Consider the following 16,035-nt stretch of genomic DNA (forward strand, 5'->3'; position numbering starts at 1 on the left):
GAAGATGTGCTCTGCATGTAAAAAAAAGTGACAATAGCTATAAAGCATTAATCACAAACGAGATGAAGAGCCATCTAGAGGATGGTTCTTATGTATGAGAGTAGTGGGAGACAATTGGTAAGGTGAAATATACATGCCAGCCAAAGAGTGTGGACTTGATTCTGTTAGCCACTGAAGAGCTTTAAGCAGAACAGGGACAACTACTTTGGTGTTAGCATGGAGAATAGAGAGAAATGAGACTGGGAGCACGCTGACTGGGAAATGCAGTCTAAAATACTGCTCTAAGGGTTAGTATGAAGAGACAGGAACAGATTCTGTATGAGTATTTGGGAGGTAAAATTTGTGTCGGATTGGACAACAAGGCGGGGTTTTATCCCCTTTGCTCAGCGTGCTTGTCTTATCGCAGGTGCTCAAAGTCGTGAATTAATGACTACATTTCCCATAGTCCTTCAGGCAACGTCGCCTGCATTTCCCAGAAGGTTGTGCGATGCTCGCGCGGGCCTTCAGCGTCCGTGGAAACAAAATAGGTGAACGAAAGGAGTAGCGCTCTTTAACGTTGCCTTATAACCAAACTTCCCATTCTCCTTCCACGCCCCGCCCAGCCCTCTTTTCTGTCTCCGCTCCTCTATTCACACACTTCAAGAGCTCGAATACCCCGGGACTTGTCTCCTTGGCAATAACCAGACATAACCGTTTCGGTGCCCCACGATCGGAAGTGGCGTGTGCCCGGAGCCTCCTGGGAAATGTAGTCCGGCCTCCCTCAGGCCTCCGCCCAGCCGAATTTTTCAGCCTCCTCGGGCCCCAGAACCAAAGGCTAGGTGGCGTGGATCCGTAACTGGCCCGTTTGGAAGACTTGGGATTGTAGCTGTCCTGCGCACTATCAGCTGCAGGCCCAGGTCACTGACGGTCGTAGAGCCGACGAACTCGGCCCATCTTTGTGGTAACTGGCTTGCCGCAGAAGGCTCTGGGAATTGTAGTTGGGCGGGGGCGGTCTCGCGCCCCGAGGTCCGAGTTGCAGCCGTTACCGCTCGCTACCGAGGTCAGAACGAGGCACAGCCGGCCGACTCGACCGTCAGTTGTAGAAGATTTTCCAGCGTCTCGGGCGAGCTCCTCCGGCGTTAATATCGATTTCTGAGCACCCAGGAAGGTGGGTGACCGCCGGGACTCGTGCCTTGCTTGGTTTGGTTATGCCGAGGGTTCCCTGGATTACTTGGCTGGCGTTTTGCGTAGACACAGTGTATCATAATGATGAGACGAGGTCCATGTGAATAACAGTAGAGCCTTTAGAAAACATCTAGTCCAATCCACTTCTGTTAGAGAAGCGGTGAGCCAGGCCCAAAGAGTCTCAACGATTTGTCGCAAATCTAGGTTTGTGTCCATAACTGTCTGCTCATGCCTTTATTTGTAGCTCAAAGCACAATGCCTGGCACGAAACAGGCGCTCAAGCATTCAAGTGTCACTTCGCTTAAAAGACGAACAGCTGAAATATTTCAACAAGTTACAAGATAAAAAAAATTTCAGAGGGACGTGCACCTGTAAGACGAAGAGTCTTAGCCAAATGCAATGTGTAGACCTTATTTGGATCATGAGTCTAACAACCAGTTGTGAAATTTTAAAACATACAAATGTGAACAATGATGCTATTAAGGAATTGTTTTAAATTTTTAGTTGAGAGAATGCTTTTGGGGCTGCGTTTTAAAAAGGAAAATCGTTTTAGAGGCATACTGCAGACTTCTGATATTTGCTTAAAAATTATACAGAGTAGCCGGTGTGCAGATGAAGGGAGATTGGCCAGGTGTCATAATTATTACAGGTGGAGATGGGTACAGGGAGGTCACTGGACTATTCTCTCTACTAGCATTCAAAAAATTTTTAAGTGTAATTTTAATTCTTACCTGCTAAAGATAATACAGAGTTGTCTATCAGAAAAAAAGGTATACCGTGAATAGCTATGGAAGCTGGGTGATGGATACATGAGAGTTCGTTGTATTAACATATTCTATCTAGTGGGATTGAAAATTTACATAATCAGGTTTTAGTTAATTTTTAAAAATGTATTTTATGTGTTTCAGAAAGTGTCAAATATAAAGAAGCTTATGAAGAGTTTCTCTGAAACTTAACCTTCCCACAGCACAAGTGAGTCTCCTTGGGGACTTCTCCAGTCAAGAATTTGACCACAGCAATAAGGGGGAACTGTGTCCTTGTTCGCCCAGATCCCTCAAAAACAGGGCAGGATTCTGATGGTGAAGGTGGAGGCAGAGGACCACTTGTAGGGGAAGGAGACCATACTGCCAAGGAATCTTTCAGCTGCGAGCTGGCCTGTCCACAATTAAAACAGGAGGTTTGGGATCCCATGAGGGTCTGCGATGCCTCTGGCGACTCTGCTGCCAGTGGCCGAGGCCTGTGATGCACTCGAAGGAGCAGATCCTGTTGCTGCTGGCACTGGAGCAGTTCCTTGCCATCCTGCCCCATGAGCCGCAAGACAGCCACCTGGGCAGTGGAGAGGAGGTGGATCTTGTACTGGAAGGTGAGTGCAAGAATTCAATGAACCAGGCCAGCAGGTATGAGAATAGAGAACGAATAGGAAGGGGTCCATCCTCCTCCAAAGAAAACTAAGGCCAAATCTATGTAGACCCAACACTGTTTCTTTTAGTCCTCTTAGCTCTTCCCTTTTACCATTAGGACATAAATTAGACCTTGGATGATTTCCTAGAGTTTTGTTGTTGTTGGTTTTTTCCTTTCTCTGACATTCTAATTCTCAATCTTACCTGGTTATGTTTCATTTAAATCATTATTTAAACCACTCAATTTTTAAATCATCCTTTATAGAAACTGAAATATATATTCTTTCACAATACAGATTCAAGTGCAGGTTTCACATTTCTGGCTGAGGTTCCCACTCCTGGAGCTCCTTATCCACCTTCTTCTTGAACTTGAGAAGTAAGGATTTTGACTCCATGCCCCTTCTGTCTGTCTCCCTTCTCTCAGAAAGACTCTGAGATGTGTTATCTTTCCACATTCTCTTAGCAAACTTGTTACTTCTGGGAACACAAATCCAAAGTTTGAAAAAATTCTCAGTCTCAGCAGACATCTTGGCCTCATCCTAATAAGGAACCCTGAGCTAGAACCACCCAACTCAGCTGCTCCCACATTTCCCACCCTCAGAGACAGAAAATTCACATTGTTTTGAGCTGCTGAGTTTTGGAGTAATTTGTTACACAGCAGTAGAAAACTTAATACTAAGTGTCCTAACAAAAGATTTGCATACTGTTTCCAGGTTTTACAAGCCAACTAGGAGAGGTACACTGGATTCAGAAAAACTGGAATTTCTGTCCTCTCCTGATGGCTTTTGAGAACAACTACACAGAATATTTGAAACTAGGACATTTAGGGAAAAATTCAAGAAATATGGTCATATCAGTAGATCTAAATTATACTTAATATAAATCAGTTATTAATTTTCAAAATAACTTTTATCAAAACTTGAATCAAAATTTAAAACCAAGTCGTATACCTTAAATATATATAACTTAATTCTGTACCTCAAAGGTGGGGAAAATTTTTTAAATTCTTAAAATTTACATTATTTCTAGGAAATAAGATTATGAACGACTTTCTCTTTGAACATTTTTATTAAATATGTAACATTTAATTAATTTTTGCAATGAATACATGTTGCTTTATAATTAGAAAATAATTTTTGAAGAAATACGCTGGGGGGAAAAAGTCTAACTAGAGCAAGTAATTACCTCTATTTCTTTCAGAGCTCCCAATTTTCTTAATTGTTTCCAGGAAAGGACATTTTCTGGGGAGAGATGGCACCTCCACCACCAGCACAAGACTCCCCATGCATCATCAACTTCAGCCATTTGAACCCCAGTTCAAATGTGGGTCTTGGGAGCAACACCGCTCCAAGCCAGTGGTAAGAGGCAGCATCTTCTGGTGGGGAGATCAGGGTCTTTGCTCCTTTTTCCTGGGCCCCTCTTATGCTGAAGATCTGTGCTGAGTCGAATGTGATCATCAAACTAGCATAAGACCTTTAGTCCAGCGCTCAGAGGTACTGAGGTCATTGGAGGACAGCAAAGAGAACGAAAACCCTAATCTCAGTCATCCAAGATGCCCCAGCCACAGCTATGTCCTTCATTCCCTGAAGAGAGTTACACAGTGCACAGTACTGATCTGTTTTGAATTCTGGTGTGGTAGCTTTTTAGCCAAATCTCACTCAGTAGTAGGGCTCACGGAGACCTTTATTCGACAATAACATTATCTTTTCTTCTTCCCTTCATGCAGCCTGTACTTAGCATTTCAAAGGAACCGGGGAGATCAGACCATCTTGTAGGGGCCCTGCTCCAGAGAAAGGCAAGGGGCTTGGGAATCAAGAGAACAGACCCCTTCAGGCATCCACAGGCATCCACCCTCATCCACCCTCATCCACCCGGGAGCAGGGAAGGTAGAGGGACTGGCCGCACTCCTGTGTCCTTCTTCAGAAAGGAATCATTACATCACTGTTTCTGTTTGCTATAAATTCTCAGAACTCAACACACCTTTGTAACAGGACTATACACACGCATTGCAAAGTCAAGTAACACCACTAGGGGTTTGCTGCTTTAGAGTAACAGTGCCCACTGATCTTTGCATGAGCACAAGAAACCAAGAGTTGACTTCACAGATTTGGACATGCCATTGTTCACCTACATTAGGGGAACATCAAGTCTCTTTTTGGAGTGTGCTTTGACTGAAAAGCTCCCACACTGAAAAAAGTGATACATTGGACAACTTCTAGAGTATCCTGTCACCTGTTGGGATCTCAGCCACAGAAGCAGTGGAGGCCAGAGGAAAGGCTGATATTCATCTGATGCCCACCAGAATGGATGGATGGGTTGTTAAAATATTGAAATGCTTCTCAACTAGTTGGTAAATAGCTGCTGCCATGTCTTCGAGTGCCCTGACAGCCACCTTGGCCACCCCCCCTGGTGACCCCCAGGGTCCAGCAACTGATAGTTGTCACTGGGTCCTGCAAGAGGCCTCTGGGTCTCCAGATGATACCAGCATCTGTTCTCAGTCAGTGTCTGGGCCCTACCAGTTGATGTTTGTAATACCCCCCTTGGCCTTAAGCCTTTATACACCTTCACTGTCCATGCTCCTGAAGGACAGCTGAGCAGCATAGCCCAGTGACATGAGCACTGGAACTTACTGGATTCAGGTCTCAGCTCCACCATATACTAGCTGTGTGATCTTGGGCAAGTTCTTTAACTTCTTTGAGCCTCTTTTCTCATCTGTGAGCATCAAATAAAATAATAGAGGAGAAAGTGAGAAATGTAAACTACAAAGTGCTTAAATATAAAAGTTACTTTAAAATTATTGTTTATGATGTGTATGAGTTCATTGTCCAACACAGGACCATACCCTCAAACCCCACCTTCCTCCCTCTGCCTGGGCTCCTCCCTCTTTATCCTTTCTGCAGTTACCTCAAACCTCCATCCCCTGCTGCCTTTCAAGGGATGCCCCAGGACTCCACTCCTTGGAGGTCACTAACCTTGGCCCTTTGGAGCAGCTTCCTCAGCCAACAGCTTAGCACACCCTCTTCCCATGTGGCCAGGAAGCTCAAGTTATTCTTCCCAAATTTCTCAAACTTCTATCACCCCACTATGCCTTTGATCCTCTGCTTTTTCCTCATCCGCTCCCCAGGTTTGTAAAATAGAGGATATTTTTCTTACTATAAAAGTAATACACATTCATTATAGAATATTTAGATAATACAAATATGCCTAAAAATAAAATGAAACTAACAATCTCACTACATATATAGAATTTTATAACTTTTTTTTCTTTTTTAGTGTACAATCATTCTGCAACCTCATTTTTCATTGCTGTATCACATGCAGTGGTTTGTGCGATTGATCCCCAGTGGTAGGCATTAATTTTATTTTGATGGCTTTTTTTGCATAGTAAACAGGTAAATTTGGATTTTCTACATATGATTTCAGATGGAGACCTCAGGACTGAGGACAAGGAATTCAGCTCACATCAGGAACTTGCTGTATAAAGGCCCCACGTACGACTCAGGCAGACTCCAAGGAAGCAGGCACCTGAGCTTGGAGATGCCCCAGAATGTTTCAGTACCTTAGTCCAGCATCAGGGAACCTTCCAGAGGAGATGCCAAGCAGCTTCCCTGCCCACGAGAAGAGTTTCAAGCAGGAGAGACTGAAGCTGTGAAGGTGACAAATGTGACCAAACCTGCAAGCCAGGTGAGCCCCTTGTTCCAAATCAGAAAAGTCATCCAGGCAAAGACTGCATGGATGTACCACGTATGGCAGACCCAGCTCTCATTCAGCGTCAGAGCCCACATGGGACAGAACCCTCAAGTGTGAGTGTGTGGAACCAACTTCCAAATCTCCCAGAACCTGGTGATCAGGCCCACCTGTGTGACCAGGTCAGGAGGGTGTGATTTTGATGAGGTAAAGCTGAGCACATGAGAAAAGGCTGAGGGGCAGGGACCGCCAAGGCAGGAGAGGCCGGGGTATATGTGAGCCGAAGGGGCTTGAAGGACATGGCTAGAGAGAGAGGAGGGAAGGCGTCCTTCAGGAAGCTTCGTCCCCCAAAACAGACTTTCTCTGCATGGCTTTGTAACCAGCCAGGTTTGTAACATGACACACTTTTTTTCTCTTTTTAAACAAAAGTGATATATGTCCATAACAAAATTTTTAAGTACACATAAACAAGATGAAAAAGTCACCTATTCCCAAATCACTGATAACATTGTCTTCCTAGCATTTTCTTCTACGCACATATATACTTATATATATCTACATTTTCTCCATTATTCAGGTTTTTGTTTTAAAAAAGTGGGGGGATCCTCCTGGGGTCCCCAGCTGCATGCAGCCCCGACTTCCTTTCACCTGGCTTTCAGGAGAACCAAGGTCTCCACAGGCCTGTTTATGAACACAGTAGCTATACCGCTTTCGGCCACAAGAGGGGGTGTTTGCTAATGCACACTTGTTCCAAAGCCTCCTGTGGGGAACATCAGATCTGTCTTTCCTTGGAATCCAGGAACTGGCAGTTCTCATCAAGGCCACCCGTAGCTAGTCCTCACCACATTGCTCATGCTGCTCGCTACATCTCTTAGAAACCTTGGTTCATGAGGGAAAAAAGACAGAACTCTCATGTTCAGTTTTTCACCATGTCTGCCTGAATTTGATGACTCCTTGGACAGCTCTCTCCTCTCCTCACTGTTGCAGCCTTGGGCTTCTGAGTAAAGGGATTAACCACAAACCTGATCAGGTCATCCCCCAAATTTAACAAGGTTTCCCATAGTTCTTAGTCCATTCTGAGCTCCTTCTAAGGGCCCTGGAGACTCGGTCCCTCTTTACCTCCACCCCATGTTCTGTGTTCCTCACCTACACTGGCTGCCTTTCACCTCCTTTCATTCTGCTCTGTCACCATGTTTTTCTCTGGAGGGCACGTCCCAGCACACACCAGGCAGATACTTATTCTTTCAGGTCTTAGCTGACGTATTACTTCTTCCCAGAAGTCACTCTTAACCCTGTGAGTTTGGGTTATGTGATTCTCCTCTGTGCTTTTGTGGGGCCCTTTCAAAATGCATTGCATGCTGGATTGTCTGCCTCCTATGGAAGTTCCATGAGGACAGGGACCATGTCAGTCTTATTCACTCACATCTCCAGCACCGGAGCACAGCACCTGGCACTCCATAGGGCTCAATAAAGACTTACTGAATGGATGAAGGAATAAGTGGATGAAGGTATGAACGCCTTTCCCTATTCCCTGAAGTAGTCTTCAAAAGCCAGTCCATTTCTCTCTTTCCATTCCCTTCTCCCTCCTGGTTCACCAGGTGCATCTCATTGTTCTCTCAGTCTCTGGAAACATACCCAAGGAACAGTGGTGCTAAAGGCCCTGTTATCTCCCTTGTGATGGTTGGGAGATAGTGAGATTTGGAGTGAGGAAGACCTAACTTCAAGTAAGGCTCTCCCACTTACTAGCTGTGCATGTACCTTATTTTCTTTGTTTACAAAGTGGAGATAATGAGTGCCGGGCTTGCAGGATTTCTCTGAGAAATCGTATTCTGGCCTGACACATGCTAGATAGTCATTAGATCAGAGTTCTTCCTCCTTCCCGTCCCACTGCTCTCTCCTAACTCCTCCACTCTACAACCTTGAGACACAGACACCCCTGCAATCTCAAAGATGCTACTGTTTTCCTGATTCCCCAAAGCCACTTGTTGCTGATACCTCCTTCTTCCTTGTTCTTTATTCCCAGCACAGATTATAGTGCCAGGTAGAGAGTAGAGCAGGTGCTAGAAAGACACTTGTTGAATGAATGAATGAATGAACAAATGAACGAGTGAATGAGTGAGCCCAGCGCAGCAGCATCCCCTGAGGCATATTCCCCAGTTGTTAAACATGTAATGGTAGTCACCAGCCTGTTGATGGGCAGGTAGCCTCCTGCCCACTGGACAACACCAGTAACAGGTTGGGCACATGTGAAAACACAAGGCCAAGACTGTACTGAAGAAAGAGGAAGGAAGAGGTACAATAAAGAAACATTGTAGCCCCATGGAAAAGGAGAGCTGTGGAGCCCCAATTCTTCTCTTCTTCATGGCATTAGGTACCCCAGCAAGTGGCCCCCAAGGATTACATGTGCCTGACTGTCATTGAGCAAACTCTCTCTCACAAGGTGCCAGCATTCCCTACAGCCAAAGTCTGTCTGTGACTGGTACTGAAAGTACAAATTCTAACAAAATCATTATCTACATTCACTCTTTCATTGTGTTCATCTCTCATGTGAACATTTTATATCACGTGTGCTCTGAGGTCCCTCTGACAGCCCTCCTTGGGTCCTTCATGGTCTCCCGTGTTCTGTGAGGTCAGATCACCCCCAAAAGCTCCCTTATTCATGACGACAAGCAGCGGCCCTCTCTCCAGTTAGAATCTTCCGGTGATGAATAGGGCTGATTTCTCATCAAACGATTACCACCCCCAGTTTATTTGAAAGGTTTAGCTCCAGAATGACTAATCTGCTGTTGGGCGAGGTTAGTAATTTCTTGGAGCATCATTCCATGCATTGAGGATGTAAGTTTTCTCCTTTGTGGGACAGTAAAGGTTGAGCTCTGACGTGAGTTCTGCTTCATCACTGCTGTGGCTGTGCCCTGTGATTTTCTCTTTTGATAGCTGCCTGCCTGCCTCTAAGGATTTTCCTACATTGGTATTATTCATAGGGTGTCTCTATAGTATAAATTAGAAGATGAATGGAAATTTTTCTTTATTCATAATATTCAAAGATTTCTTCTACTTTATGAATTCTTTGATATTCTGCCAGAATTCTGTCCAGATGTTTGGCCATGTGTATAATGCCACTGGAGCAAAGTTTGGGCTTAGTCTGATTTCCCAAAGTGCTATCTTTACCAACATAAAGTTCCCAAGTCCTGGACTCTGAAGAGAAGCAGTCCTCCCAGGATGACCCCACGGTTCTACTTTGGCAGAAAGGCTGAGTGTGTTAACAGCACATCCTTGGCCCTGGTTTCACAGTATAATGACACCATAGGAATGAGAGTGTCACAGGCCCCTGTACCTGAGAAACTTCTGGGCAAGAAAACAGCCTCTGGCTTTTAGCAGTGCCAAGAAAGCTCTAGTTGAGCCCTTTACTTCACAAGGGAATGAAGAATGACCTATGTTCTGAGCACCCATGGTCATTTGCTCATGTCGCACTCTACCTGGAATGCAGCCCCCCACCAAATTCTGCCCATCTGCTCCAAGCCTGGCCCAAAGCCCACTTCTTCCCTGAAGCCTTCCTGGGATTGTGGAGGCCTACAGTTGGGCTTCTGCTCTGCATGTCCATGAGAGTTCGCTGCTTGTAAAACCCGTTTAGCACTCACGTAATGTTCTACTCCTTCAAGAACTTTTTATGCCTTTTTCTTCTCAGACTTAAAGCTCTTTGAGGAAGAATCACATCTTGTCCTTTGTATTCTCCATGGCACCTCTGAACACCACCAAAGCTTCAGGACAGTTTGTGGACTGGCCACCGTATACGGCTGTGGACACTGCAATCGAACCCAGCGAATTTGTAGTTCAGGGCAGTCATGGATGCAGGTGTGTTTACCTCTGAAGATGGAGCCTGCCTTCTCTGTGATGGTTGTTGGTCATTCTCTCCAGATCACACAGGAGGAAGATGATCTCATCCTGATTGGCACCTCTTGCGCCTCACATCCGCCCCCCAGCCAGGCAGGCCAGCCCCATTAGCCCTGACATCCATAACATGGCAGATGCTTCGTCCCCATTGCCTCAACTCTGCCTGAGAGCTGTTGCTAGCCACCATGCATTGTGCTAATCTCGGGAATGATCTTAGGGAAGGGGAGACAAGGAACAAGCAAGAAATCAGTGTCGCAGCTGTCCATCAGACATTAAATATGGCTACAGGGACCATTTTTAGCATGAACTCGGAGCTCTTTGAGGGCATCTCCATATTCACAGTACCTAGCTTAGCACCTGGCACATAGTAGGTATTCATCTGGCACGGAGTAGATAGATGCTTCTGCAGTCACAAGCAACTGAGGAGTTCATGGAGATAACGAGAATACCCGTTAATTACTGTACCCACTCCCACTGGCCTGTGAGGGTACGTTGTCCCTTTAGTGCATAGAGGAGGTCTGAGTCCCAAGCACAAAATGCAGAAAAGGCCTCTTGCCTTTTGTTAGTTGCAAAATTTTTATCTCCCCTACAAAAAAAAAGGGGGTGACACGTTTTGTGTCTATATCCAGAGTTTTATAGAGCCTTGGAGCTCTTCTACCTTTTTTTAACAGCCAGTCAGAATGTTTTTGGTGGGATAAGATGCAGTAGTCCCTAGTGCTGGCACTGCGCATCTGGCACTGCGCATAAGAACTGCATTTCCTAGGGACCCAAGGCTGCTGTCCAGTAGCCAAACCTTGAGCCTAGTGAAGATATGAGCCCGTCATGGAACTTTAAGCAGGGAAAGAAAGGCGGAGGGTCTGGCCAGCTGCCTCTTCCTCTGCTTAGCAGAGGCTTACAAGCTCATGAAGTTGTCTCTGGACAGGAGTACAGCTGTGACTGGGGTTTTGGCTGGAATGTCATTTACAGTGAGCATCCAGAATACCTCTGATGACTATCCCAAGACCAAATTGAATAAGAAATTACAGAAACCAGAGAGGGGGTTGGTATGGATTTAAGTAAAGGCTATTGGAGGAGGAAGGGAGTGGAGGCACAGGTGACTCTAAGTTCAGCACTCCTAGGGAGATGGCTGAGGCTATTCCAAAGGCTTCTAGGAAGTTGCTCAAGAAACTGGTCTAGAGAGAAAGCTGTAAAGTGCTTTAAGGTATGTAAAAACACCCCATTCCCCGCTACCCACCGTGGAGGACACCAGGAGAGCTCCCCATCCAGAACAGCCAGGACAGCGTCTTTTGGTGGTCACTGGCAAGTTGACTCTCCTCAGTGGAGCTCAGACCCCACCCACAGAGTGCGTAAGACTCTAACAATAGCAGCAGCTAATAATGTGCATTTAGTGCCAGCTGTGCCAAGTGCTTCACATGCAGTATCTCATTTAATCCTCCCAACAACCCTGTGAAATAGGATGTTTCTATCCTCATGTTACAAATGAAGAAAATAAGACTTAGAGAGGTTAAATAACTTGCCCAAGGTCATGGAATTAATAAGCAGAGGAGCAAGGATTCAAATCCAGGTCTGCCCATTACCCATGCTTTTGAAAGTTCTAGTTTTCCCATTGCAGAATTTTTAATTCCATTTTCTGGAATAACCAGTCCCCTTTCTGTCTTTCGTATGGCCATATCGAAATAGTCCTTCTTCCACAGTCCCTTCTTCAGCCTGTCAGAGCCACAGAATGGTTTGTAAGAGATCAAGTCCAGCAGGTGCTGACCACTTCCAATCCCTGTTAAAGTCATGTTCCTGAGAGACATGCAGCTTTCTCCAAGCAGTCACTGGAATTTCTGCTGTGGGAATTCGGGGAGATTCTTGAGTTATGGCAGACTCAAGAATCTGTGATTATGCTCTCAATCCTGTATGGTATTCAGGTAGAACAAAGCAGGAACAATTTATTTCTGCTCCACTGTGTCTGGGCCTCAGCTGGAGTGGCCCAAATGGCTGCTTTGGCTGCAGTGGTTGGACTGTGGCATAGGTCAGGGGCCTTGGTTCTGTCAGCCAGCTGGATTTCTTTCTTCTTCATGTGGTATCTTCTGAAATGGGGCTAAAATGTCCAAAATGGCTTTTTCCACTCATGCGTCTCATGCCTTCGTCTTCTCTCATGTGTCCTCTCTCTTGGTAGAGTAGCCTAATCTTATACTGTTGCTCTACTCCACCATACCTGTCCTACGTCGCAATCCCTTCTGTAGGGAACTGCCTCATACAGCCCCCGCTGCGAGGTGGCTGTGTCGTATCACACGACTTTGCTTCTTTGCCCCTCCCCATGCACACATACAGGTCACTGGACCAGGATCCATGTATAGGCCTGCCAACAGCTTTCAAAGTCACCTGGCACAAAAATATAAGGAAAGCGAGTTGGACGGTCAGAGTCTCCTTTTGGGAAATTTGAACCAAAAAATCAGACAGTATAGGCAGAGTGTGACAAGATGTTATGAGGGCAGGAAGGGCCTGGGTGGACCATTGTGCTAGCCAGAACTAAAGTGAAGAAGAAACTTGGAGATTGAAAAAAAAAAGATATGACACAGAGAAAATGCACTTATAGTAGAGGGAAAAATGAGCCTGGTTTTGGCAAGAGGATAAAGGAGGTAATGACCAGAGCAGAGCTGGGACTCGTGAAAGGCAAAGAGAGGTGTCCTAGTGCCCCTGGGCTTACTAGGCCCAGGCTCACCTGTGAGTGTCATTACAGCAGGCTAGCTGGTTACCTATTTTCTTTGTTGTCAATTGTTGGCTTAGAAATGGGCATGTGACTTGGTTCTGCCTAAACTTATGAGAAAATGGCTGGGGGATCTTCTGGGAAGAATTTTGCTTTTTGATTCAAGGAGAGATAGTGAAGAGCCATGTATCTTCTTCCTGCTTTGAACATGGATGTTTGAGGACATGATACTAAGAGCTATAGCAGCCATCTTGAGACCATGAGGCAACAAGACCAAGGGGAAAAAGCCAACATACCGAGGTTAGCCAATCAGACAAATAAAAAGAGCCTGGGTTCTTGATGATGTTGTTGAGCCACTATACCTATCCTGGAACCACCTTCTTCTAGTCTTTTTGATATTAGTTAAATGTCTTTATTTTCTAAGCAGATTTCTGCTATTTGAAGCTTTAGGCATTTTTAACCAGGATAGCACTCCTCTGAACCTCTCCATATACAGCTCCTTAGAGCCCCATGGTTCTTGATAAAGCTCCAACCCCAGTTTAGACATTGGAAATCTTACATGGTAAGAAATAAAAGTCAAGACTTCTCACAGCCTACAGAGCAATTTCAGCACTTGGTCCCAATTCCCAGGGCCTATAGAACACAGACAAGGAAAAATAAATAGATTCAGGAAAGTTCTAGATGCATAAGTATGAGTCTTCTAAAATGGGTCTCAATGTTGAATTTTAAGAAGACCAAGTTCAGCGGGAAGGGTGTGGGTGTGGAGAAGTGTTAATGCCTGAGATGCAGAGCCCAGGCATGGACGAGAAAGCCATGGAAAGCACACGGAAGGAACAGCAAACTGGTATGGGCAGATGGTGGGTGAACTGAATGACTAGTGTCTACAGCAGTATTTTATGGGCTCCAAGTAGCCTATGGCAGCTGGAACTAAACTGGTGGGAGGCTAGGTCTTGTAGTTACTCTCCAGCCAGATTTAATGACATTTTAGATCCTCTTAGGAGTAAGGTGCCCTGAATTGTTGCCATTCCCTGCATAGCTGCATTCCTCACGTTCTTCATTCTTTGTTTTTTCTCCACTTCTCCCTTTTTTCTCTACCTTTCCTTCCTGTCTTCTTTAAGCACAGCCAGGAGCCAGAGATGCACAAGACCCAAATCTCTTCTACCTCAATGGGAGAGTGAATATAGTGGGAGGCAACAATATCTTCTGGAAGACTTAGAATCCTGGTCTGGGGATAAGAAGTTAGGCTGGGAAGAGAGAAGGCAGTCAGTTGATAAAGACTAGATTAAGCTCTCTTCTGGTCCACCTTTTACCAAGCAGTATGTTTTTTGTTTTTTCAACACAAGAAAAACTGCCCAGTCCTTCCCTTACCAAATGAGAAGTTGAACTTGAACTCTAGCCCTTCCTCTTCAAACTTCTAGTTTTGGATATAAAACAGATAAACTGGCATCCTCCTCATGTATCCTACAAATACAGATTACTCCATTTCATTCAAAACTTGAGAAGTCACCCACCCATTTCCCATCCGAAAGTAATATTCAACAGTATAGAAATGTGGCCCGTAGATGTTCATAAAATTAATGGGGCCCAAACACGTGTTGCAGTGATAATAGAATTTGCAACCACCAGATTCTGTCACTGAGCCTTGCCCTTCTCGGTGCACCCTTATGCACCCCAGATATCTTTTATACAGCCCTGCCCCCGAAGGCCAAAACCAGGCCAACAACCCTGATGTTTGTGTATTATATTACTTCATTTATTCAGCAGAAATATACTGCGAACCTAGTATAATTAGAAGTTAGCCTTATAAAAGCAATGATAATATTTGAAAGATAAGTCATTAAAGACAAAAATATCCTATGAGATAATCAGAGAAAGGAATGAAAGCTTTGGTTGGGGTGGAGGAAGCAAACGGTCAAAACCCCCACTTAATGCAATTAATACTTTCATGTGATACTTAATAAAGCCCAAATTCTTCCCAAAATTTCCCCATGTATCACTAAGGATTCTCCAAAATCCAATACGGAAAAGAATTAAAGGCTTTTCCTCATTCTCCATAATCAAGGTTTTTCTCCAGTATGAATTTGCCTGATTACTAAACACTCTCCCACAATCTTTATAACATGAGAGAGTCTTTCCTGTGAATTCTCCAATGATGAGAAAGGGCTACGCTGTCCCCAAATGATTTTCCACATTGATGATGCTCACAGGCTTCTTTCTAGGATGAATGATCTGATGTTCAATATGCTCAGCGCCTCCCCTAGATTTCCATATTCATCACATGTGACCATTTTAAGTCCCAAGTGAATTAGCTGACATTGTCTAAGGATGGAACTCTGATTGAAGGTTCTTCCGCATCCATTATGCTCTTAGGGCTCCTCTCTGCCATGAAATCCCAGATGTCTCATTAGCTCTGAACACTGTGTAAAAGCATTTTTACATTCATTACGTGCATATGGCTTTTCTCCAGTGTGAATTCTCTGACGTTGAATGAGCTTTACTTTCCTAAAAGCATTCACATTTATTGCGTTTGTAGAGTGTCTACTGCATGTGAATCAGCTAATGCTGTGTGGTGCTGGGATGCTGACAGATGCCTCCCACAAACAGGGATTCTCTCCAAGATAGATGTTAAGATGTTCAGTAGAATGGGAGCCAAGGAAAGTTGCCTGTATTCATAACAAAGATGTTCTCTCCAATCTGAATACTGTAATAATGAATAAATTTTGAATTCTAAGATTTGGTAACACTTATATTTGGGTTTTCTCACTTCTAAAAAATGTAGACAGAATTGCAGCGTTTTCCCATATTCATCACATTCATGGTTGGGGTCCCTAATGGTTCTCTAGGGCATCTCCATATTTGTGGACCTCTACAAATTCAGGGACCTGGTTAGCATTCCACAGGGACCTTCTCATTGCATCCACTGACAAGTCTGCTGCTGCCAAAGCTCCTGCTCAGGGTCAGCTTGTTTTTGGTCCCAGTCTCACATTACAAAAATGTAGGTAGAATACAGAAAATGTAAATATCAACCATTCTCTCTTAAAGGAAAATTTCTTGGACTGAGAATGAAAGATTTGGGGAGAAGATTTAAGAATAAGAGTACCTTTGGACAAATATATAAAATAATGGGTGTGAAAGACTGCTGGTTATATCACTTTTTCCTTAAAGAACCCAACTTATGTCACAATAAGAATGTACCCA

At 44.6% G+C, this 16,035-nt stretch overlaps 1 protein-coding gene across 6 annotated transcripts; it reads left to right on the top strand.

The window, feature by feature from the left end:
- Nucleotides 1–707: 707 nt before the first annotated feature.
- Nucleotides 708–15,584, top strand: LOC107196159 (zinc finger protein with KRAB and SCAN domains 3-like). 6 transcript variants are annotated; one of them, XR_003048381.1, is made up of 6 exons: nucleotides 738–1,147; nucleotides 2,073–2,527; nucleotides 2,861–2,940; nucleotides 3,793–3,922; nucleotides 5,988–6,248; nucleotides 9,937–15,584. XR_003048381.1 is itself a non-coding variant. In XM_015594652.2 (4 exons), the coding sequence occupies exons 2-4, from the start codon at nucleotides 2,407–2,409 to the stop codon at nucleotides 4,337–4,339; spliced, it is 300 nt and encodes a 99-aa protein (XP_015450138.1). In that variant the 5' UTR covers nucleotides 708–1,147; nucleotides 2,073–2,406; the 3' UTR covers nucleotides 4,340–5,717. The 6 variants fall into 6 exon arrangements, 1 of the variants encoding a protein (XP_015450138.1); XR_001517521.2 differs by lacking the exon at nucleotides 2,861–2,940 and having other exon boundaries at nucleotides 739–1,147; nucleotides 3,765–3,922; XR_003048382.1 differs by lacking the exon at nucleotides 2,861–2,940 and having other exon boundaries at nucleotides 739–940.
- Nucleotides 15,585–16,035: the final 451 nt, after the last annotated feature.

The sequence above is a fragment of the Pteropus alecto genome, unplaced genomic scaffold, assembly GCF_000325575.1.
Source record: "Pteropus alecto unplaced genomic scaffold, ASM32557v1 scaffold68, whole genome shotgun sequence".
Classification (NCBI taxonomy): Eukaryota; Metazoa; Chordata; class Mammalia; order Chiroptera; family Pteropodidae; genus Pteropus; species Pteropus alecto.